The sequence below is a fragment of the Sebastes fasciatus genome, chromosome 1, assembly GCF_043250625.1.
Source record: "Sebastes fasciatus isolate fSebFas1 chromosome 1, fSebFas1.pri, whole genome shotgun sequence".
Taxonomy (NCBI): Eukaryota; Metazoa; Chordata; class Actinopteri; order Perciformes; family Sebastidae; genus Sebastes; species Sebastes fasciatus.
This window is the reverse complement of record NC_133795.1, coordinates 15,067,638-15,091,436: the sequence shown is the minus strand read 5'-3', so window position 1 is coordinate 15,091,436 and position 23,799 is coordinate 15,067,638. Positions and strand designations below refer to the sequence as shown.

At 37.9% G+C, this 23,799-nt stretch overlaps 1 protein-coding gene across 5 annotated transcripts; it reads left to right on the top strand.

Moving 5' to 3' along the window:
* Positions 1–365: 365 nt before the first annotated feature.
* inavab (innate immunity activator b) lies at positions 366–23,463 on the top strand. 5 transcript variants are annotated; one of them, XM_074631819.1, is made up of 10 exons: positions 366–504; positions 11,270–11,384; positions 14,457–14,590; positions 16,638–16,760; positions 16,877–17,108; positions 17,312–17,365; positions 17,647–17,947; positions 19,158–19,286; positions 19,540–20,245; positions 21,151–23,463. In XM_074631819.1, exons 2-10 carry the CDS (start codon positions 11,330–11,332, stop codon positions 21,235–21,237), a joined length of 1,821 nt encoding a protein of 606 aa, XP_074487920.1. In that variant the 5' UTR covers positions 366–504; positions 11,270–11,329; the 3' UTR covers positions 21,238–23,463. The 5 variants fall into 5 exon arrangements, with proteins under 5 accessions (XP_074487920.1, XP_074487911.1, XP_074487928.1 ...); XM_074631810.1 differs by having other exon boundaries at positions 19,155–19,286; XM_074631827.1 differs by lacking the exon at positions 366–504 and adding an exon at positions 8,402–8,538.
* The last annotated feature ends 336 nt before the right edge of the window (positions 23,464–23,799 follow it).

Here is a 23,799-nt window from a genome sequence, read left to right as displayed (position 1 = left end):
AAATAAGAGAAGAAAGTTTCCAAACGATCCAATGTTGGGAAGCGTCGCGATAAAAAACGCCCCTGTGGACATGTACCGTCAGTGCATGGAGTGCACGTGGCGTGGAGAAGATCATCCTATCATTCTGCCTAGAATTAATTAAAAAAAAAAAAAAAAAAAAAAAACGTTTCTCGGACGGGAGCCGGCTCTTATCGTTCGCTTAAAAGAGCCGGCTCTTTGAACCGGCTCGTTCGCGACCAACACATCACTACTTTACTGAGCTCAAAGAAGTTTCAGCTTCTCTCCAACTAAAGTAACGGCTGGTGGAGTTAAAGCGTTATTTTAATGTTTCCTCTCGTTTAGACCACAGAGACCTTACTTGAGGACTTGAGTGTTGGTTTATTCTGCTCTTTTTGTCAGTAAGTGTTAATAGAAATAAACATCCAGCTGAAATCTGGGAGAGCCGATGGAGAGCAGTTTGTATGGATACAGATGAGGCACGATGCTAACCAGCTAGCTACTAAGGTAAGAGCAAAAAGTGATGAAGTTGTTAAGTTTTGTTTCACAGACTTTGTGTTATATGTTATTTATTAACGCTGCTGAAGTCATTGGTCCTTTTAAAAGTAAGTATGTGGGAGTAAATAGTTGAATGTTTGGGGAGAAGCTCACAACTGAGCTAAACTTTGATTTAAGTGAACTCTTCAGAGCTGAGGCCCTCCAGCTTTATGAAGATGAGTTAGCAGGATGAATAAATACCACAACAAGACATCTTTGTTTTTACTCCAGAGAGTTTTCTATAACTTTACCTGACACTTTAACTCTCCAGACTTTTGTCAAACTTGTTGTACCACTTGACTTTATTGTGTAAATCTACTTGCATGTACACAGCTGTAGCTTACTTTCTTTCTTTTATTTGCACAATTTAAGACTATATAACATAACAAAAAAAATAAATGAATAATATAAAATGCAGGAAGAGGCAAAAAACCCACTGGGCTTATCTGAAGCCTCCACCTAGAGACAAGATTCATATAAAGAAATAATATGACTACATAATAGTGATAACAAACAATTAGGACATGCTTAATATAAAGAAATAATATGACTACATAATAGTGATAACAAACAATTAGGACAAGATTAATATAAAGAAATAATATGACTACATAATAGTGATAACAAACAATTAGGACAAGATTAATATAAAGAAATAATATGACTACATAATAGTGATAACAAACAATTAGGACAAGATTAATATAAAGAAATAATATGACTACATAATAGTGATAACAAACAATTAGGACAAGATTAATATAAAGAAATAATATGACTACATAATAGTGATAACAAACAATTAGGACATGCTTAATATAAAGAAATAATATGACTACATAATAGTGATAACAAACAATTAGGACAAGATTAATATAAAGAAATATTATGACTACATAATAGTGATAACAAACAATTAGGACAAGATTAATATAAAGAAATAATATGACTACATAATAGTGATAAACAATTAGGACAAGATTAATATAAAGAAATAATATGACTACATAATAGTGATAACAAACAATTAGGACAAGATTAATATAAAGAAATAATATGACTACATAATAGTGATAACAAACAATTAGGACAAGATTAATATAAAGAAATAATATGACTACATAATAGTGATAACAAACAATTAGGACAAGATTAATATAAAGAAATAATATGACTACATAATAGTGATAACAAACAATTAGAACAAGATTTATATAATAACAACAATAACAATACAGTAAATATATTAAAAAAAAGACAGGTGTGTGTGTGTGTGTTGTGTGGAAGTGTATGGTTAGTGTTTGTGAGGAGGATATTGATTTAAATATCTATAAAGACTTCTGGGTAATCGTAACCAAACAACATTGTGAGTGGGAAAACATAAAAACAGATACATGGACAACATGGGGAAAAGCAATTACAAAACAACAATGAAAAGACCATTTAAGCGACTTTTGAAACATTTGACAGATCAACAGTTTATTGATAGATGTGAAAAGCTGCTCCATTATTTGGTTCCTCTAAATCTTATCGAAAATTGATCTCTACTAGTGAGGAACTTAGGAGGATGAAGATCTAGAGATTGAAGGGTAGAGTAAGAATGGACCTGAGAATTTGTTTTAAAATACATTAGATACAACATTAGATGCGTATAGCTTTATACTGTATATTATGTTATTGCAGCCATTATACATTTCCCCCAGTAGTTTTAACTTTACATGGAGGTATTTTAGGACACAGTTTATATCCATCTTTTATTCTTTCTTCCTATTGTAAAGCCTGGGTTTCATGCACAGCCCATGATCTTTTTTATGGATGTATCAGTTCTGTGTAAAGGAGAACCAAACTGTATAAAGTTATCTGACTGCTCTGACCAGCAGAGAAGTTATACATTAGTAACATCCTCTTTCAACAAAGCATTTTAAAGACCGGGAGGAACAATGGCATTCAAGTTACAGGGGGATTTGATGCTGTCTTGCATGCTCAGTATTATAATTATATGATAGTAGTTTTTACCTACCTAATAGGAGACATATTGGAAACCTAATTATATTGTTTTACTTTAATGTCTTTAACAGTTTTCTATAGAGCAGTAGGGTCAGTGTATCTTTTGGTCATTGGATTTTCCTTTCATAAAACAGATATTAAAAAAACAAAAACTTGTGGTCATTTGATTTTCGTCTTAAAATACAAAAATTAATATTGAAATACCAGGCGTTTTTCGTTATAGGGGTCAAAAAGGGATGAACTAAACTTAAAAAATGGATTTTCATTTTCTATTTCTAAAACAAAAAATAAAATCACTAGAAGACAGAAACGAAAAAATGCCCCGTTTTTTCATATTCTGCAACCGGAAGTTGCCATTTACAAAGTAAAAGCGCGTATGAGGACGGCGCTGTGACATGACTGTCTTCTTCCCTGAGACACACTCTTTTATTGTTTCAAAAAACTACGTACCGACCCGTGTCCATCACCCTCAGTTACACAGCAGCACAGTACTTATTTTTTTCTCATACACAGCACGGTCCTCATACCTGCTCTTACTTTGTAAATGGTTACTTCCGGTCGCAGAATATGAAAAATGGGGTGTTTTTTGTGATTTTATTTTTTGTTTTTAGAAATAGAAAATGAAAATCAACCCGTTTTTTAAGTTTAGTTCATCCCTTTTTGACCCCGATAAAGAAAAACGTCTTGTATTTCAATATTAATTTTTGTTTTTTAAAACGAAAATCAAATAACCACAAATTTTGGTTATTTAATATCCATTTGTGAAAGGAAAATCCAATGACCAAAAGATACACTGACCCAGTAGTCCCATTAGTTAGTTTGTAATTTCTGTGCATTGAAACATTTCCGCTGTCTACACATTCCTGAGCTTTGACCAGGGGGCAAGAGGACAGAAGTGGCTTAACCCCCCAAAACCTCAGTGACCTGTAGGTGGGACAGTCATTACAAACTCAAGCTGGGCAGCCAAACTTTGTTTAAACCCACTATCATTTTATTTTAAATTCTAGTGGAGAGCCTAAAGTTTCCAGAGATACGAAATATGTCAGATTAAACTTTGGACTTTGGAGTTTAAACATTAGACAGACAGCATCAGATCAGATTTTTCCAATTTAAAAGCTACTTGGCTTTAGGTATAAATGTCTGTCTCTGTAATGGTGTTGATGTGTTTCAGCGTGTTGACTCAGCCACAATCTAGGGCTTGGCCGCAGTTTAGAATAGACCTTGATTTGCATGGTGGTGCACAAACTTCTAATTCAGTAATCCACATCAGACGCACCACTTCTGCACGCTTGCTCATTTGAGATACGTGCGGTATTTTTTTCACATCTTTATTATAGTCAATTAGAGCCTTTAGGCAACATAAAAACCTAAAGCTGGCTGCAGGCAGAGAGAGAGAGAGAGAGAGAGAGAGAGAGGTGGGGGAAGAACCTAGCAGCTCCAAGAGTTGCTTTGTGTGCCTTTTCAAGTTAGGATTTGTGGTGCATTAGTGTAACTTTATAGCACCTTTTTTTATGACACCACCTTGATTTAAGCATAACAATGATCTATTAGCACCTGGTGGAAGAGCCAAGCTGCAAAATACTGAGGGGAAAATGTGTGATCCCTGGCAGCTGATGGCTCTGCACGCTGGCAAGGGTAGTCTAGCCGTACACTTACAAAAGGACTCAAGAATATTTAAAGAATTTGTTATGCCAGCTGCTGTGGTGCCTACACAAAGCTCTCTCTCTGTCTCTTGGGGGCCTTTTGGTTTATATAAACTACCCATGACATCCACCAACTGGCTACTTAAACACAGGACGAGTGTCTGTGTTGTACAACAGGATCGAGGGAAGTTGTTTAACTAGTCTTCACATCAAGCATGATGGACTTGACTGCACAGGTGCTGTAAAATTGGAAAATTGTGATAAAACTGATTTCCTTCTAACTCTGAAGTGTCACAAATACATTACTGTTGGTATTAGTGATGGTATAACCTCTTTAACTATAGTTTCCCATGAACAGAAGAGATGATTATTCATTTGCATGACTTCACTTCCCTTATGTCTGATTTTAGGTTATCAAACTGCTTGGTATGCTGCCTGTTTACACAAGACGCTGCTGCTGCTGCTGCTCTTTTATTCTGTTAACCATACAGTCGCTGGTAGCTTGTTGTAGGTGATATCCCTCCCTTCAGCCTTTCCTTACACCTACTATACATTTGGCAGTTTTTTATGTACATCTAGCAAAAACAAATGCAGTCTTATACAACAATCCTGCAATAAATTCTACCTTCATGAAGGTTATAATGTTTGTTTTTTGTTGAAACTGTTTTAGAGGTGTTGAACGTTATGGTCATTTCAGAGGATGTAGTTTGTAGAGCTGTTGAACTGTATTGTGATATACTTAGAGGTATTTCTGTTATTTAGCCTACTGTCATTGATATACATGGAGTAGACAAAATATTAGAAACACTTGTCAGTACAATTCAACAGCACCACAAACTACATCCTCCAAAATTACCATTCAGTTGAAGACTGTTAGACTGTATTAGTTTTAGCTACTAAACCCAATAAACTGGCAGCTGAGTGTATTTTGTCCTTTGAATGATTCTGTCCAGTATTTTATTGAAGGTGATGGTAAAGTAGTAAATTAAATGCTATACCCATGAAGGGTTTGGACAGGTTAGTGAATAATCTTGGCTTTAAGTAACTTAAACTTGTTTCTGCAGCACCTTTTGTTATTGTTGTACTTTCATTTGAGTAGCATTGTATTCATTAGTCATGTTACGTGATGTGCCGAGGCTTCGAAGGGTGTGTCGAGTAATCCAGGAAGTTTTCTGTGAAGAACGGATCGAGGCTTGTATCGTTTTAGACAAATGACGCTATTAAAGATGCCCAAAGCCGAAATACAGTTGAGAACTTATTATTCCTGAATTAAAAACGAATAATGTCTCCCATCTATCATTTTCCTATACTTACACAAGCACATTCACTGCCCTGTGCCCGGTTAAACCACTGCCACATATCTGGAGTATATGTACCTGTTTTACACTATTTGGCCGATAGGTGGTTTCGTGTGCACATGAAGCCCAGATGAAGCCTTGTGAAATGAACCCTTTTACAAACTAATTTGCTGGAGAGCTTCAGTGCTTCATGAAACTTCATCTCGCCATCACTAGTAATCATCATTGACATCACATCATTTAAAAGAGTATTGATATGTTAACTTGTATCTTGTGTTGTTCCTAAAGAGAAACCAGTTTATAGTGTGATCTCTGCAGCCATCGAGGAAAACACTTCAGAAACATATGACCCCTCAGTGTTTGAAGGTCCCTTAATGCATTAGCTTGCAGCATGTCATGACTGGTTGTGGAAACTTTTCCAATTATTAATATTTGTTATAGATTAATATATATAGGCTATATTAATATAGAGGTTATAGGCTGACAGAAACAAAATTGTTTTTACCAATATCGCTACCAATATTGATATTTGAGAGTATTAAAAATCTGATAATGATAAATTGGCCAATATTAATTTCCTTTACTTTATTTTTGATACGGTTCCCTTGAATTGCTGGTACCTACTAAGGCTGTCCTTGACCAAATTAATTCCTAGTCGACTAACACTCAAACGACTTTGTCGACTAATTGATTAGTTGAGTTTCTCCACAAAGAATCACACAAAAGGACCACTTTAAATCTTGTGTTTACCAGAGATGTGCTCATAAGTTTCTTAGGAAAAAGTCATTCTGCATGAAAAAAAGCATAAATATCGATTAACCAACTAAAGAAATCTTAGTTGACTAAGACCAAAATGACCGATTAGTCGACTAATCGACTAAGAAGGGGCAGCCCTAGTGCCTACATATGTTGTCAACTTGTCATTGATCTGTGTTAAGCCAATATCAGCACATAATATTGGCCAGCTAAAATAGCCAAATGAATACGGCATAATGCAAGTAATCTGATTTAATATTTCACTACATTGTCAATGCCAAACGTGAAGGCATCTGTGAAATGCACTCGGTTGTGTTCAGACTGTGAAACCTAAATGTAGAAGTTACTGAACCAAATATCTGCTGCTTCCTCGGTGCCATGTCATCTGAGATCTGATTCTTGAGTGTCTGTGAATTGCTGGACCTTTTCTCAGCATGTCTGAGAACCAACATTCCTGGAAAGCCAAAATGAATATTGAGATTCAGAATGAATGTCAGCCATGCAGTTAGAGAGCAGGTGCGGCCTCTGGGTCTCTGTAAATCATGCAGACTATCCCACCACCACCATGTGTTTCCCTCTTTTTAGCAAAGCAAAAATGGCAGGCCACAAAGGGGCCTCTCCATTGATAGCCTGGAAGTAAGAAGAGAAGTGGCGCAGTTTAGAAGGCTATCTGCAAATATAAGATAGTAAATGTGTTGTTCATAATTGGTTATCCATTTTTACTGGCCCTTTGAACATCCAGGAGATGGCAGTAGAAATGCATTGACCAGGTATGCTGAACTGCATGTGACACTGACAGTCTAGTGTAAGAAAACAGACAAGGTGACGAGTCAGAGAGAGTCATAGACAGTCAGTTACCCAGTCATACAGTCATCTATTACCTGTGATGAAAGCATGACTTTTGGCTAGACAGCTTGCATGTTGTCCCACAAACCTGGACCCAGAAATTATTAAAGTTTAAGAGTTGATCAAGACTCTTTGACTGCTGTTTGTTACTAACATCATGTGGATAAACTGACTAGTGCTGCAACTAATGAATATTTCCATTATTGGTTAATCTGTCGGATATTTTGTCAATTAATCGATTAATTGTTTGGTCCATAAAATGCCAGAACTTGGTGAAAAATTACAATCACAAATATCCAGATTGGAGATAGAAAAATATATATAATTTACTATCATACAACATAGAGAAACGCGGAAAATCGTTACATTTGAGAAGCTGGAACCAGCAAATTGGTGTCACTGCAACTAACGATTATTTTCATTGTCGATTTAATCTATATTTTCTTGATTAATCGATTAGTTGTTTGGTCAATAAAATGTCAGAAAATGGGGAAAAATGTTGATCAGTGTTTCCCAAAGCCCAAGATGACGTCCTCAAATGTCTTGTTTTGTCCACAACTCAAATATATTCAATTTACTGTCATAGAGGAGTAAAGAAACCAGACAATATTCACATTTAAAGAAGCTGGAATCAGAGAATTTTGATTTCTCTTTCTTTAGAAATTACTCAAACTGATTATCAAAATAGTCTGTGATTAATTCAATAGTTGACAACTAGTCGATTAATCATTGCAGCTCTAAATCTGTCGAATACTTTGTAAAATGAATCGATCGTTTAGTCCATAAAATGTCAGAACATAGTAAAAAAATAAATCACGATCACAAATATCCAGATTGGAAGCTGATGTTTACAACCCAAAGATATTCAATTTGAGAATATGTATTTGAGAAGCTGAAACCAGCAGGTTTTTGCACAGTTAATCAATTACCAAAATTATTGCCAATTATTTTTCTGACAATCAACTAATCGATTCATTGACAAATCATTTCAGCTCTAAAACTGACATTGTATGAAGTGATGTTGCTCATATGTTTCTCCTGGCCCTCAAGCTTTGTCATAATCTGTCTGTCTACATTTTATAGTAATTTTATAGCGGTGCTTTTGTCATGGGACACAGGTACGTTTCGGTCAGGTCGCCACCACCCATCTATTAGTGCGCTGATAAGAGGGTGAAGTGAAGTGCAATTTCTCAGTATCTTTGTCATTGTTGTTGACACAGTTTCAAGCTCAGACGGGAGCGCTGAGTTATCTGATACTGACTCAAGTGTTCAGCCCTCTGTCTGAATGTGGCCACTCCTCTTCAGCAGGCAGGCAGCGCTTTAGTGGGCGAGTCTCTCATTCCTGTCCAGACTCTACACAGCTCTGGTTTTCTGCATTTCCGTTCAGGTTTGGGAATTCTGAGGGAAAGTTTTCACTCTTTGGATTTTGACAGTTTTTCTAAGTTTCTCATAAAGTAAGTCGATTTTTCATATATTGTGTATTTAGCAGTGTTTCATGTACTTAATTCATCTAGAGTCCTCTGGGTGAATTAATTTGGATTAAATAACAGGTTAATAGAATTGTTGAGTTAATATCTCATATTGAGACATTCATGCTTTTACACAAACTGTGTCAGTGTGTGTGGTGTGATTGTTCTGTCTGGTACTTAGACTGACACTTGACTTGAAATAACTGGGGATGAAAATGCCTTCAGCTACTGTTTTGTAGATCAGTGCAGTGTCTTAGCACCTTCAGGGTAGTGACAACTCCTTACCTGTGTTTTGTATGTGTGTGTTTGATTTCCCAAAGAAATGCCTAGTTTGTGTACTTGTGTATTCAGATATAAAAAATTTAAAAGAACACACGACAGAAATGTTTGACACAGATAAAATATGTCCAACATATATGTATGTATGTATGTGTGTGTGTCCAACATTTGATTAGAAAAAAATGTTACAGATTGCTATGCATGTCAACAGTTCATATTGTATACTTTGACGGCAAGATACCGCACATCTACAGTGCATCAAACTACTTCAGTAGTTTCGGTTCCATTGTTGTGCGGTGGAGGGATGAGAGTCTTTCAGGGGATTTCAGTGATTAACACACCTTCAACTGAATCTGAAAGCTCAAAAACCCCAAGAAGTATGACTGGACAGCATTTAAAGTACAATTGTTGGATGCAATTACCTACTTGATATGTAAAGTACTGTCATATTTTTGGTGTTTTAGTTCTGAAACGATTAGTTGATTGATCAGTTAGTTGAAAACACGAACAGAACTCTGAAAACTTGAGCTATTTTGTTAATTGAAAATAATTTTCAATTAGCAAAAATGGCAAATATGTGATGATTCCAGTCTTTCAGATGTGAAGATTTGCTGCTTTTCTCTGTGTATATCACTGTAAATGAAATATCTTTGGATTTTGGACTGTTTAACAGATAAAAAAAAAAGCTATTTGAAGTCGTCACTGTGGGCTCTGGGAACATGTGATGAGTACTTTTCAGTATTTTCAGACGTTTTCTAGACTTTTACTGAAAATTATTTATTGATAAATAATGGAAATTATCAGTAGTTGACTCTATATTGCCTGTAGGTGTGAATGTGAGCGTGAATGGTCGTCTGACTCTGTGTCAGCCCTGTGATAGGCTGGCGACCTGTCCAGGGTGTACCCTGCCTTCGCCCAATGTCAGCTGGGACCCCCTCCCCCCGCGACCCTGAATAGGATCAGCGGTTGCAGATAATGGATGAATGATTTTCAGTAGTTACATCCCTAGTGGGTTTATTTCCGTAGCTTTTAGATTTTTTTTTTATCAAATTGATCAGCGATGTGATTGTTGAACACCAACTGCTGCTTGTAGTTTTATAGTGTGCAGATATACAGTAAGACATCCTGTGCTCAAGTAGGATTGTGTGTTGACCCATTTACCAGCATGCAAATCAATACCTACCAAGTTTGATAAAATGGTTAAGTATTTTTTTGTAGTAATTAACAGTTGTTTGTCCAAAAGGACCAGTGGATATCAAAGATTGTACAGAACATTTCTGCAAAACCTAGCAGATGTTTACAGTTACTTTTCAAACTGAAACAGCACTGAAGGTTGTGTTGTTATTCAAGTGTCCTGTACACAAGCTGTTCCACCTTAATTAAGCAAACACAGCAGACAATTATCTGTGATTTGGTGGAGTGAAAACTCGAGTCACTCACAATCATGCGAGCTGTTTGGAGGATGTGTCATGTTCACGATGATAAAGGGATACATTTTATGGATCCCTTAACGTCACCATGAGGATGGACCAACATGTAATAGAAAACAACTCTTGTATGTTGCTCATGACGTCACCACAATTACAGTTCCTCAAAACAGTGACTGCTGGGAAGCGTCCTATCCCTAGCTGAAGCGAACGTTCCCTCTGTGTTGGTATGCAACCAGTGCCACATTCCCGTATTCTCTTAGATAATAATCTAACCAAAAAGTTTCACAGTTTTTATTGGACACCAGCCGGAAATATGGCTCATACGTCCTGAGCCTGTTATCTGAAGGAATGAGTTGATGGCGATCATATGACATCAGAGAGTAACAAACAGGAAACGCCCTAGACCTGGCAGCGTGCATGTGTATTCACGCTGTGGGAGACTATGACTACACCTGACTGTAGGGTCAAGAAGGCAAGTCACACCTGAATCACTCCATCAATGGGTCACTAGATTAAGTAATGTGCAGTCTTTGGAAAGCTTGTGTTAATGCTGTTTGGCTTTAGATTCGGTTTTAGACTTTGACTAGTACATCTGTGGCTCATCTTTGTAGCCTAATGATAATTGCTTGTAATCCTGTTTTATATTCAGGTGTTTTGACTCCCAGCTGCTGCAGGCTTAATCACTGTCGCTTTCTGGGCTATATTGTCACAGTTTGAATCTGATCTGCTTGGTCTTTTGAAGCTGTACAGAAGACAATAATACCTTCATGAAATGACAGAAAAACAATGTGGACTATTAAGTATTTTTTTCTCATTAATATGTTAGTTTTCTTGATGGAATTTGCCTTTTGTGTTTGCCCTCATATTACACCCAAAAGTTATTCAAACAGCTGTTCAGGTGTGAACATTTTTAAGATCTTGCAGACTTTTTGGAAACTTAGGTTGATGTAGACTTGAAAAAGCTTGAAAACTGTGATTGATGCTAAAGCTGAAATAATACTTTACAGGAAATGGTGAGTGTCAACATTATCCACTGAAGAACAGCAACAGGAAGTTGATCCACTGACATGGAGGGCACCGGAGAGATCAGTGACACTGACAGCGGCATCATCCTTCATTCAGGTAAGACATTTTGTGTATCACAAACTTGAAATATGGAGTAGCGCACAACTGTCAAAGTCACAAACATTTTTGTTTTAAATGAAGGAATGCACCTTCATGCAGTATATATCAGGCTCTAAAGTCTCTCAACCATGTAGAACAAACTAACGCCACTGCAACATAACATAACTACATTTGATCATCAAGGCTACATTTAAAAATATTTCTCCATACATTTAGTCTCAGAATAAAACAACTTGCAATAGTACACATGATATATGTGATCATTTACGGTCAGTGCATTTCACTGCAGCAAGGTTTGGTGTTTGGCTGTATTAAATCTTCTTTCTTAGAAATCTACATCAGTGACGATGGCCGGCATCATGAGACCTGAAATTAGTAAAAAACAAACTGCACTGCAGATTGTCTTCGGCTGGTTGTCCAAACGTGTCTGACGGACTATGGGCAGCTTTATTGAATTGCATTAACTAATGTGAAAACAGAAAGTGGATTTAATTGAAGATTGCTTTGTTTCAGAAGTTTGAACAATTTCTTATCAAAATGTTCTTTGAGTATTCAAGACTTGAAATTAATACTGTTGTGTGAGACTACTTGCACCCTTGATTTACACACATTGATTTAAAAAGCAAAGCATCAAGTTCTTTCAGCCGGTAGACACTTGCTGGTACAGTACACACCTTAGTCCAGCCTGTGGTAATCTTATCACAGCACCTGCTTTCAAATGATCTCATACAGAAGGCAAATAAAAAAAAATACCTACTACCTTTTGATGTTGATGTCTTTCTGTAAAAAAAACATAATTTACGTCTACCTACTCATTCTCTACTTCACCGCTGTTAAATTAAAACCCAGTTTGTAACATAAATCTTCTTCTGACACAGTTCACCTCTTTTATTGCAAGATCATTTATTAAATCCGTCACGCTTGTGCTTCACCCATTATTTAGCAAGATGACATCCTTTCAGAGAATAACACAGTTATAGCGGATTACATGGCGTTAACAACTACTGCTATAATTCTCTTGGCAGCAGAGATGTTAAAAATGTTCTCATTGAAATGATCTACACTCTTAAAACAACTCCCCAGTTCAGCACACACCACATCTACTTTGATAAAGAAAACAAGTTGTCAGTGAAAACTCAGGCAGGGACTAAAATGCATGTGGTCCATTGTGACTTGCTGCCTAATTATTCCCTGTATCCCCCTGCAAAACATGGAGGACGCAACACAAATGATCCAGATTAAAAGAGCACTGAATAATTGTCTATACCGAGGGACAGTTATTTTTTTATTCCGTTCATTCTTCTCTGCTGTCAAAACCTGGCATCTTTCATTTCCCACAAACAAAACATTGAACACAAAACAAAACACCAAATCAAACCGATGCATTGTGATAAACACAAAACACACAACTTTTATCAGCAGGCGTAACAATTTAGATAAATAACAAAACATTAAAGATATAATAAATCAGAAGAAGAAAAAAATACTACTAATAATAATAATCCTACTTCATTTATACAAATTAATTTCATTATTGTACAGAAAAACAGAATTTTTCACTCTTTGTATTTTGTAAATCGATCCGTATTTTGGGGGTTGCCACAGTCGACTTCATCACATAATGTGGTCGTCTACATTATTCCCTCAGTCCCATCATGGTAACAATACCATAGATTTAACACCAAACTCTGGCAGTCCTGTTTTGCTATGCCCGGCAGTGTGCACTGATTAGTTCTGGCCTTTCTGACATTCCTTGCGCCTTAATTGAGCCACGTGATGTCTAGCCTATACAATGAAAAAGTGTCAACATGCAAAGAATAGGGGGATTGTCACTCTACGAGGAGGAATTCTCTGCCCTATTGTAGTGCTGTCACACTTCTTTCCTGTCGCACCTCAGATGTTTGTCAGTACCTGCAGGGATTCTGTTAATAATCTCTGAAGGTATGTGACTCTCAATGCACTTTGCCTGAAGCCACTCCCAAAGTCCTGAGACTAATCTTAATGTCATTAGTCACCAAGGCTTCAGACAGCACCGGTCGAACACTTGCTCGTTGTTTATAGTTACGAAGCTCCTGCCAGTCATTCTGCATGCCACTAAAGAAAACAACGATAAAAACGAAAGGTACGTTCTGTTGAATGTAACCATTGTGTTGTTCGTAGTGACCTCGAGATTTAATCTGAAGCAGTATGATAATGGTAAGGGCACCATGATATGAGCATGCCAGAATAGTTACCAGGCAACAGAAAACAAAGTAAAACACATAAATTAAAATAAAATAGAACAGACAAGAGTTGGCTAATGGCAAAGATCACCGTCAACATGAAGGACATTGAATATTAGGGAATTCATTTTTTCTTTTAACTTTGTGTTATTTCTCAAACATGACATGTATGACTGATAAATTAGCAACATTAGCTGAAATATCACTTTCATGGACTTAGACCCTTTTATCCTGCACATTTGATTTGTTTTCATTGGGGTTAAACATAAGTATTTGTTTACATGCATTATGCACATATGTTTGCTGAGTTGCCAATTGATACTAAAGCGCCTTTCAGTAGAATACAATGCAATTCAACCGCACCAAAACCGACAGTCTTCAAAATGACGACAGATGTGAGTCAACATCTCTGTGACAATGTCAACAAAAACTGAACATGATGAGCTTCATAAAAGGGAGCGTTTACTGCATGGCTCCTGAATTAGATTGCACAGGATGCAGCTACTGTAGTTGTACCTATGAAACTGTAAACTCTGTATTTGTACTGTGTTTGTATATATGCTTTTGTGTCCAAACATTTGATCGATTATTTAATCAGTCAATATCTGTTAAATATTTATACAATATTTTATGTTTATAGACTAAATGATATTGAAAGTAATAATTAGCTGAAATTGAATTTGCTTTTACAGATTTTTATGTATTTCCCTTGGGAATTAAATATGCCACTGCTTTAAGTTTAGTCTTTGCTCTTTTCTATTTTGATTTCCACGTAGTTATGGTCTCATGTCTTGAGTCACATAATCTCTAATAAGTCCATATGCTTCTTTCCTGTTGCATTACGCAGGCTCTGACAGCCCAATGACACATACGAAGGATGTGACCACGCACACACGGGCCATGAAGCTCAAACACCAGGCTCTACAAGAGCGACTGGAGCTCTGCGTACTGGAGCTGAAGAAACTCTGCATCCGAGAAGCTGTAAGTAAAAGTAATCTACAAGTCAGCAGGCCAACAGTTTACACTCAGAACAAATGAGTCACATATTCATGAGAATCTAAGCTCATTAAAATCTTAGGTTTTTAGTAACCCAGACCTAGACAAAAATTGTTACGCAATGAGGCAAGCTTCTACAAAGTGTACTTGCCATTTTGCACGTGATTCAGTGGCTTTTATAAAATAGGTGGAGTAGTTTAGTGCAGGATGTTTGATGACGCACTTTACTGCAGGTTAACAAAGTAACCTGCAAGAGGGTACATTCTGCACTAATGTGGATGAATTCGAAAATGCCGTTTGGGTCAAAGTTTTGTGTCCATACTTTTTGCTTTGAGGTTGTTGTTTTTTTTTTAGCAGATTTGAACAGATTTAGAATTTCAGTGGTTCAAAAACATCGACTTAGGTGTCAAACAAATAGATGCATTTTCAAATTTGTCTGCATTAGCTTCAAAATGACTTTAAAGCTGGGGTTGGTAGTGTTGTTCAAAAACATTTTGTTATATTTGTTGAAATTCTTACCTCCCGACAGCAATCAATAAATCAAATGCTCTGACCAAATAAAGAAAAAAATCCAGTATCTGTGGCTGTCGCAGGACTGTAATAAACTCGTCCAATCCTTTCATTCGGCCCGCACCCATTGCGCGTCACTGGAGTCTTCCACAAGTTGCTAGCTTGACAGCTGTGCATACTAACAGTAGCCATGTTTGTTGTTCACGTTCATAATGATAATTTTGGGCGAGTGGCTTTGGAGGGAGGCCTGAACAGACGGACTGTCAGTGTTGCCGACTGTTCGACTTGCTCTCTAGATTTAAGGACTTTTGGAGCTAGTGCTGCTAGCTACTTTCATTAGAAAATGGTTGGCAACACTGGGATCAGGTTTTTTGGTTGGATAATTTTATATATCTAGCGTACTCTTGCTGATTTCACAAGATTACCGACCCCTAGCTTTAATGTCACAGTGGTGATATCCAGTCACAGTCTACTGAGAGGAAACAAAAGGTCTTTTAATCCATCCTCCTGTCCTTTTGTGACGTTATTATTTTAGGTCTTACCAACGAGCAGAATACAAACATCATCCCTTTTCTTTCAGATACATTGTGTAGTGAAATTAAACCACGCAATGTGGCTGCAATGAGATGTATCATAGCCTTTGAAGAGGTATCCTGGTGGTTCAGTTGGCCAAAGCAATTTCAATGTTCCCATGACAGCCTGGATTTGCATCACGCATGGAACTTTTGTCACGTCACCCCACTGTGAATTATCAAATAAAGATTGCCACATTGAGTCATTTCGATTTACTGGACACATATTCCTCTGGGAGTTTTTCTGCCATGCGTCGGTGCTCCAGGGTAAAATCCCAGGACTGATCATTCTTTCCTGTTGACACTCGGGCTGGGCACTCCTGTTGGGACATGCTCAGGTGAACTAATGGGAGACATGATGCCTCTCCCTTCTCTTAGTGACAAAAGAACATGTAAGCTCATTGACAGTGCTTACGTGTTTGTCTGTCTGCAAAGCTGGCTGGTTAGGAGTGACTCAAAGTAACAGTTTTAATCACTCTCCTTTAATTAAATCACTAACAGCGTGTTGTCGTGCTCTGGGTTTGGTTTGGACACGGTTACTCGATACAGTGAGAAAATGACACCCAAAGAATGTGTTGTGAAAGCAAATCTCTGCAAATGCAGAATTGTGCAACAGATTCCTTGAACCTATATGCCTCAACATGTGAAGAGAGGGGAATGAGATGCTTGTACATCATTTAAAAATGCCACAGTCATGATTGAATAACTCCGAAGATGTGTGTGTCTTTATTTGAACTAAACTGAAAGGATTAATTAGCATTTATTAGCATCTTTTCAAACGCTACTTATTCCTTTCTGTTTATTTCTTCAAATAAACGATAAAAGATGTCTTTATTTTGATTAACTATTTCACAAAGCCAGAATCTGTCTTCAAAAAAATAAACTTTTGGTCATGTTTAAGTGTTGCTTTGGGGACATTTGGATTTGTAATATTTTTCTGTGTGGTTTAGGAGTTGACAGGCCGACTGCCAGATGATTACCCTCTGCTGCCAGGAGAGAAGCCTCCGCAGATTCGCAGACGTATTGGAGCTGCGTTTAAATTCGACGATCAAAGCTTCCCTCGAGGAGCAGAGGTAAAAGCAGCATTTAGAGACCACAAGACTGAATAATGTAATTTTTAAAGGACATACAATGTTTCAAGGGTCAAACTGTTCTCTCTCTCTCTCTCTCGTCACCCCACCATTTTCAGGAGTCAGAACTGAGTTTGGTGGATGCCGAATTGTCACTTCAGATGAAGATATATGAGGCAGCACGCAGGCTCTGTGAGGAGGATCACCTGAGTAAGGCTGTCAGAAAGAGCCGGATACAGCAGTGCAAGAGAGAGGAGAAGAAAGTCAAACGGCTGCAAGAGTCGGCCTTTCAGCTACGACTGGAGCACGGTCGATCATCACCACTCCCTGCTTTTAATATTGCACAACACGGTGAGAGGCGCCTGGCCAGACCAGAAGATAGATTGCCATCAAATTCCTTTCATAATCACCTGTGCAGGGAGTTAATAGATACTCATGTCATAAATGAATAATTCTTAATTTAACAGTCCTTGGATTTTCATAGATTTGTAGAAATGCATCATTTGATACTTCACATGTGAGTCAAAGTCTTTTGTCTTTTTTCTGTTTTTCAGATCTGGGTACATCTGACGACAGCTCTCTGTCTGATTCTGTAGTTCAAGATGAAGGTAAGACTTACCTGAAATTCTAGTGTTAAAAGTTAGAGCAAGACGTACTTTATGCAGTTTAAAAGCTAAAAAAAAGTTTGCACAACCACAACCATTACACAACCGTTAACCATGAGACATGTGGAAATGTGAGCAGAGTCCAGTAAACATTGATCTTGAATACTGCAGTGCTCATTGTTTCTCTTAATAAAAGATGTTCCCTCAAAGAATACATAAAGATCAACACTAAATAACTTTCTGCAGGTAGCATACACTACATCATTTCTTTTTTTCCCCCCTAGAAGTGATAAGTCAGTCTTCACAGCTGTCCTCAGGACTCCCCGATCCAGGAGAGACCGATTCTCCCCAGCGTCCTCCTCTGTCCTCACAGTCCTTCTCGAACGGCTCCTACTTGTCTCCATCTGTGGATCCACGGAACCTGCCGCTGACTCCAATCCAGTCTCCCCATCCGAGCCTTGACTCGAGTTTTAGCTCGAGCCCCATATGTGACCTTCCTCCCATCCAGCACTCCCCGTGGTCGGAATCCAGTCTCGACAAACCTTACCAGAAGAGCAAGAAGTCGCGCTCCTCCAGCAAGACAAGGTAACACAGACCATCCATCAGGACTGTTTTCCTGTTCATCACCTTTTTAGTACTGGGGGGGAAAACAAAGTGTGGTTCATGTTACTTGGATTGTAGTAAGCTGTATGAAATTCAGATTGTGTGGCAACTGGCAGCATTAACAAGCTTGTCGAGTCAGTTTTATTCTTATAGCCCAATATAAAAGGGGGAAAAAAGGAAGAAACCTCAGGAAGAGCAGGGATCCCGTCTCCCAGGACGAACAGACGTGCAATAGATGTGTGTACAGAGTAACAACATAATGAAAATACAACAGATGCTCCATATGACAAAATTGATACATATAATGTGAGCATATATGAAAAAATTGGATCCAGGAGGATGTCGAGTAGCTTCCAGGTGTCGCCAAACAGGTAGAACATGACCTCCTGTCCACCATGCGACCTAGAAAGTGGACAGACTACACAAACACACAAGAAGCAATCTCAAGCACATCATTCACACAGAAAGGTGACAGACAAAGAGAGAGACAACATTATCCCTGTTAGTGAAATGGACTTGGTTTGGGAAAGAAGAAGTTGATTGATGTGAATACTTAATGCTCCACTTCTGCCTTTAACAAAACATTGTGCACCCTTTCAAGAATGTTATTATACGTCTAGGCTTTGTAGACACTGCTCCTGATTGATTTGTGTACTTGGGCTGCTTTGCATTTCCTTGTTGGTTGTGTTTGTTGAGAGTGAAGACGACATGCAGCAGGATGAAGACAGTTTTTCTTTTCAATAATGCTGGACAAAAACCCATTTAGCAAAGTAATTTATCATGCAAACCCCCTTGTATTGCAAAGTAGATGTCAATGATGTTCATGAATGTGCAACACTGCCATCTGCTTTTGCTGTGGTGCTATAACGAACACAGAACTATGAATCCTTCTGATTTATAATGGCACTTTGGCGCAGAGGTAGAATTCAGGCTTTATTGTCCAGTAGTCGATTGCTGTAATAAAAACTATTTATTACATAAGTCTTTTAATCTTTTTTCAGTGTAACGGATTAATGTTGTGCACATTTACATATAATTGCTAATGATCATCTCAGCCACAGTATGTCAGAGGCAATACAGGAATGATTTTGGGAAAATGTTAAAACCCTTAAAGATTTTTGATGCATAAAAGCACAAACTGAGAAACAAAACATAATGTATTTCTTATGCTGTCATTTTGTGTGTTCAGCAGTCCAGCCAAAAGTGAATTGTTGCCACCGTTGGAGGCTTGCTTTGCTGCCCATCTGAAGCTCGGACGCTCCCAGTCGAACAGCACGCCTTCCACGCCAGAGATGCGAGTGCACAGACAACTCTCTCTCAGGTAGTCACACCTCAAATACATCTACTGTACTGTATGTCTGCAGCACACCTATAGTGAACCTGTGATTAACTGCAAACTGCAGTGACATAATTTTTTTTAAACGGGACAATACACTGACTATGGATAAGTACCTCATACAACCCCACTTCAAAACACCCGACCTATCCCTTTAAGTCAGTGACTGTGAGATGAACATTTAAAAGTTGAGTTTGTTTGCTGAGTAGCCATACTAATGCTCTTGCTATTTGTATAGGGTATCCAACCCTGAATCTTCATATGAAAAGGACCGTGGTCGCCCCAGAGGTCCAAGGAGGCGACTGACAGAATATGCGATAACTTTACCAGCGACACCTCCCCCTGTGGTGAACTATGGAAACCATGTTAACTCTGAGGATAGCAACTCTGAACACTCGTTTACATCTTACAACAGCTCACCCTGTCAGGAGTTTCCCTGTGATTCGCCCAAACAATATCCGTCTGCATTCCAGCACTCTAGCCCAGTTGGCAGCTATGGACCTCAAGCCTTCCCACGCACTGGCTTTTACCATAATCCCAGGAACCAGTCCAGCCCCAGTTTTCCCAAAGCCTATTACAATGAAGAAGTGGTGTACCAACCTGAGCTGGACTTGGCACGGAGCTATTACGTCCAGCAGACTCCCTGTTCTCCCAACAGATATGAGTATTACTACAAAGACGCTGCTGTGCCCCACCAGAGAGCACAGAGGCCTTTACCTCCTGATATCAGACTCTCCCCCTCCCCGGCTCAATGGGACCATCCACACTACCGCCCCAGTGGCCTCCCACAACAAGTAGTGAACGAACAGCTCAAGTCATGGCACCGGCGCAGTCAGCTCAAATCCCCCAGGTCCCGCTCGCTTGACAGACAGGGAGCAGTCAGAGTTAAAAACATATCCGCTCGGGAGGCGACCTTCCACCAAAATCAGAAGTACCACGAACAGGTAAGCAGACAAAAGTATTTTGGCACATGTTTAACAATCTGTCAGTCATCATTACTGCAACAAGTGGTGTTAAGCAAGTAATTGACTTACTTACTTAGTAGTTAAGGCCAGGAAGTTATTTTTGCTCATCCACCGACGATACACCTACAATACGTGATCGATTTTTTTCATCACATTTTCACAGTGTACCTGACATTTTAATGAATGAATAATACTTGGAAATCACAGCTTGTTACATGCCAAAGCTGCTGGAAAAGAAAAGAAATTTAGGATTAAGTACTATTTTGGAAATTGGCCTGTTTGACCAGAAACCTGCTATTTTTGATTTCTTGATTGACCTGATAAATGGGTGTTTTGTTTTTTTATTGATTTTTGTTTATAATATATATTTTGATATCACGCCAGAAGACACTGAAACAAAAGGACATATTTCACATTGAGGCAGCACCTCTACATCTCTGCTCAGGTTATCTTGTATTAAAATATAATAATATTAATATATATGTATATATATTTCTGTTTAAGTCCAGCTGGATGCAGAAGATTTTTGTTGTTGTTAGTTTGTGTTTTTAGTTTTTTTAGTTTTTTTACAATAATGGCAAACTGTTGAATATACCAGTGAAAGTGAGGAGTTGTGTTGGTCATTGTTATTCACTTACATAAAGTGTAAATCATGTAGAATTTAGACCTGGAGTCCTGAACAGTTAGTACCCGCAGCAGAATATGAATGACAAACTCAGGATGCTACAGAAGACCGTGTATATAAAACCAAACACCAAATCGTCAGCCTTTATTGTAAGAATGAGAATAAGCTGCAGATAAATTTGCATGCTACCAAATTAAATATATGTATCTTAATCATGGTTCTAAACGTATTGTTTCCTTTTTCTTTTGCCAACATTCAGGTTATCCAAAGAAAGGCTTTAAGAGTTGGAGATGACACCCAAGGGCACTGGGTAGATGATGGCGCTCACTTTGTAAGTCAAGTGTAAACCAAAGACCACCTTGGACCGCAAACTGAACATGTCAAGTCAGGCTGCAACTGCATTCATTCCCAATAAACCAAAGAGAAGAAGTGGACAGAAAATCAAGTCAAATTAACTGTTTATGCCCATAAAAAACACTTTTTTTCATGATTCCTGTTTCCCTGTCTGCCTGCCTGTATGTGGGCATATAAAGGGAGGATGAAAAAACTGGAATGTCTTACTGCAATCTAGTACAATGATAACACTTTGGTGGCCAAAGTTGAATCAAACACCTCTCTGACAGTCACAGCAAAATTGGTCACAAAATGGCACATCTGTAAAGGTTACCCGTTGTTTTTGTCCACTCTCTGTATGTTGTTTGTTACTAACAGTTACAAATTGAACTGAATGCTAGTTACTGTAAATGTTACAGAGCGCTGTTTTAACCTGTGACTGTTGTTTGTGAACAAGGTGTCTAAGGAGCTGTAAATCTGCCAGCTCAAAACTGGTCATTCAGTTTCTCAAAAAACAGATATCATCAGCATTAGGGCTGGATATTGTTTACAAAATGATGATAAATTTACCAGTACCAGTACCCTTAAAATGATACCGATACCAATAGAGTACTACCTCTTCTTCTACTTCATTCGATACCCATCATTTGAATGGAAGTATTCAGTTGCGTAAAATGCCACAACCACTGCATTTATTTTTATCAGACACCACAGGCGTGTAGTATAGCCATAATTTCAAATGTTTTGGTGACATATTGACACGCTGAACTGCCAACTCCATCAAATACACCACGCTCCACTTCACCACATCACAGACTATGTGGTGTAGCTGCTGCGGTAGTGGGCCAATCACACATCACATTTTTTTTTCTAGATCTGGTTACAAAAAGGATCGAATGCAGGTATCTTTTGACTGGAGAAGTTTCGATACTACTTGGCACTGGGTTATTTCGGTCGATACCAGGCATTAAGTACCGATACCCAGCTCTAATCAGCACAGAGTTTCTGCGTCATTACATACAGGGTGGAGATATAGTAGCAGGAGTTCTAACACAGAATTGCACATTGTTCTCAGATTGTGAGAAATGTGAATGCTTTTAAAGAAACTTCTCACATGTAACTAACATTTGTCATTGTTGAAGTTAATCTCAAATGAATTATGATTTATTTCATATTGGTCACATGTAAAGCCGTCAAGTAAACTGCTTTAGGTACTTAATCATACAACATAGTGCTGCATTAGATCTTTAGCCAAAAACATTGCTAAATTACTAATATTATATTAGTATAATATTAGTGTGAGGATGTGCTCAAGACAGAGAAGGTAACTTTTTGCAGTTTGATAGATGAGGAATAAAGTGCTCCTTTTCACCTAGCTGTATGAAGGAAATCAATTCATTGTAAAATAATGTAAATTAGCAACATATCCTTTTTTAACTATATTTTGTGTATAATGGTGCCTTGATTGTGTCACCATGTTGATGAACTTGAGCTGCTTGAATTTAAGATCCCACTTTTGTCCTCTTTATCATGTACTTTTGTCTTGTTTTTATACTTAACACGTGTCTGTGGCTCTGCCAGTTAACTTGAATTACTAATGGACTAAATCAACTAGTTGAAACTAGATATTAACTTACTCACATTAGTTATAAAGTAGCAAATTTAACAAAAGCAGAGTCTTGATGCTTGGCAGCTATTAACGTGTTCAATTGAAATTTAAATATACTGAGTAGAATTTTTATCAGTGTCGGTGCACATGTGTTTGAGACCGCAGATGACACTAACCTCGGTACAATTTCAACTGTGAGGTGAACTGTATCCAAAACACTGCCAATATGTGATTCACAATCAAGTCTTCCATTCAAACAAGCATTTGATGGTAGATCATTTTAGAATGAGAGCAAATTACTGCAAATTCAGAAAACAGTTACACAATGACTGGTCTCTCACAGTGATCTATTTATGTCTTTATTTATTGTGATGTGCACCATTGGACCCATGGAAAGTCAGACTTGAAATAAAAGAAGACATGGACCTGAGTTTGAAAAAATCCAGCAGCAGTAAAGACTGTGTCTAGTTGTATATACAGACCACAATCATGTTACCTTGTGTGCCTCTTTTTTTTTTTTATTTATCAGTTAAATTAGTTTAAGCGGACCTAATAATAATGTGTTATATTGCTGTTGATAAATCTGTGAAAGTTAACCCTGTGGAAGAAAATAAAGAGTAATGTTTGCATTGTTGAGTTTCATTTATACCCTTTGTATATGTTTTTTTCACATTTTTGACATGCCACAGTAGGAGAAGCACAGGTAAAAATAATACAATGAATGATGGCTGAATACCATTTAGCTGCTTCAGTTTTTGGGTCCTGGTATTGTCCATACTGGCTCACTGTCACACTGTCATGTCTTACTGACACACTTGTATAGAACAGATCCATTGGTAGTATTTAGCAACACATTTTTTTCTACTATGTCAAGTCAAAATGTCTGCTGTTAAAATCGCCTATTGTTTCGGCTCAATTTTTATATTGACATCTACCTGGTTTTGCAATGTGTGCACACCTGAGAGG

Coding starts and splice junctions, on each gene's coding strand:
- inavab (XM_074631810.1), top strand. CDS start 11,330: ATGGAGGGCACCGGAGAGATCAGTGACACTGACAGCGGCATCATCCTT. Junction 17,948..19,154: donor CGCTCCTCCAGCAAGACAAG/GTAACACAGACC, acceptor TTGTGTGTTCAG/CAGTCCAGCCAAAAGTGAAT. Junction 20,246..21,150: donor ATCAGAAGTACCACGAACAG/GTAAGCAGACAA, acceptor GCCAACATTCAG/GTTATCCAAAGAAAGGCTTT.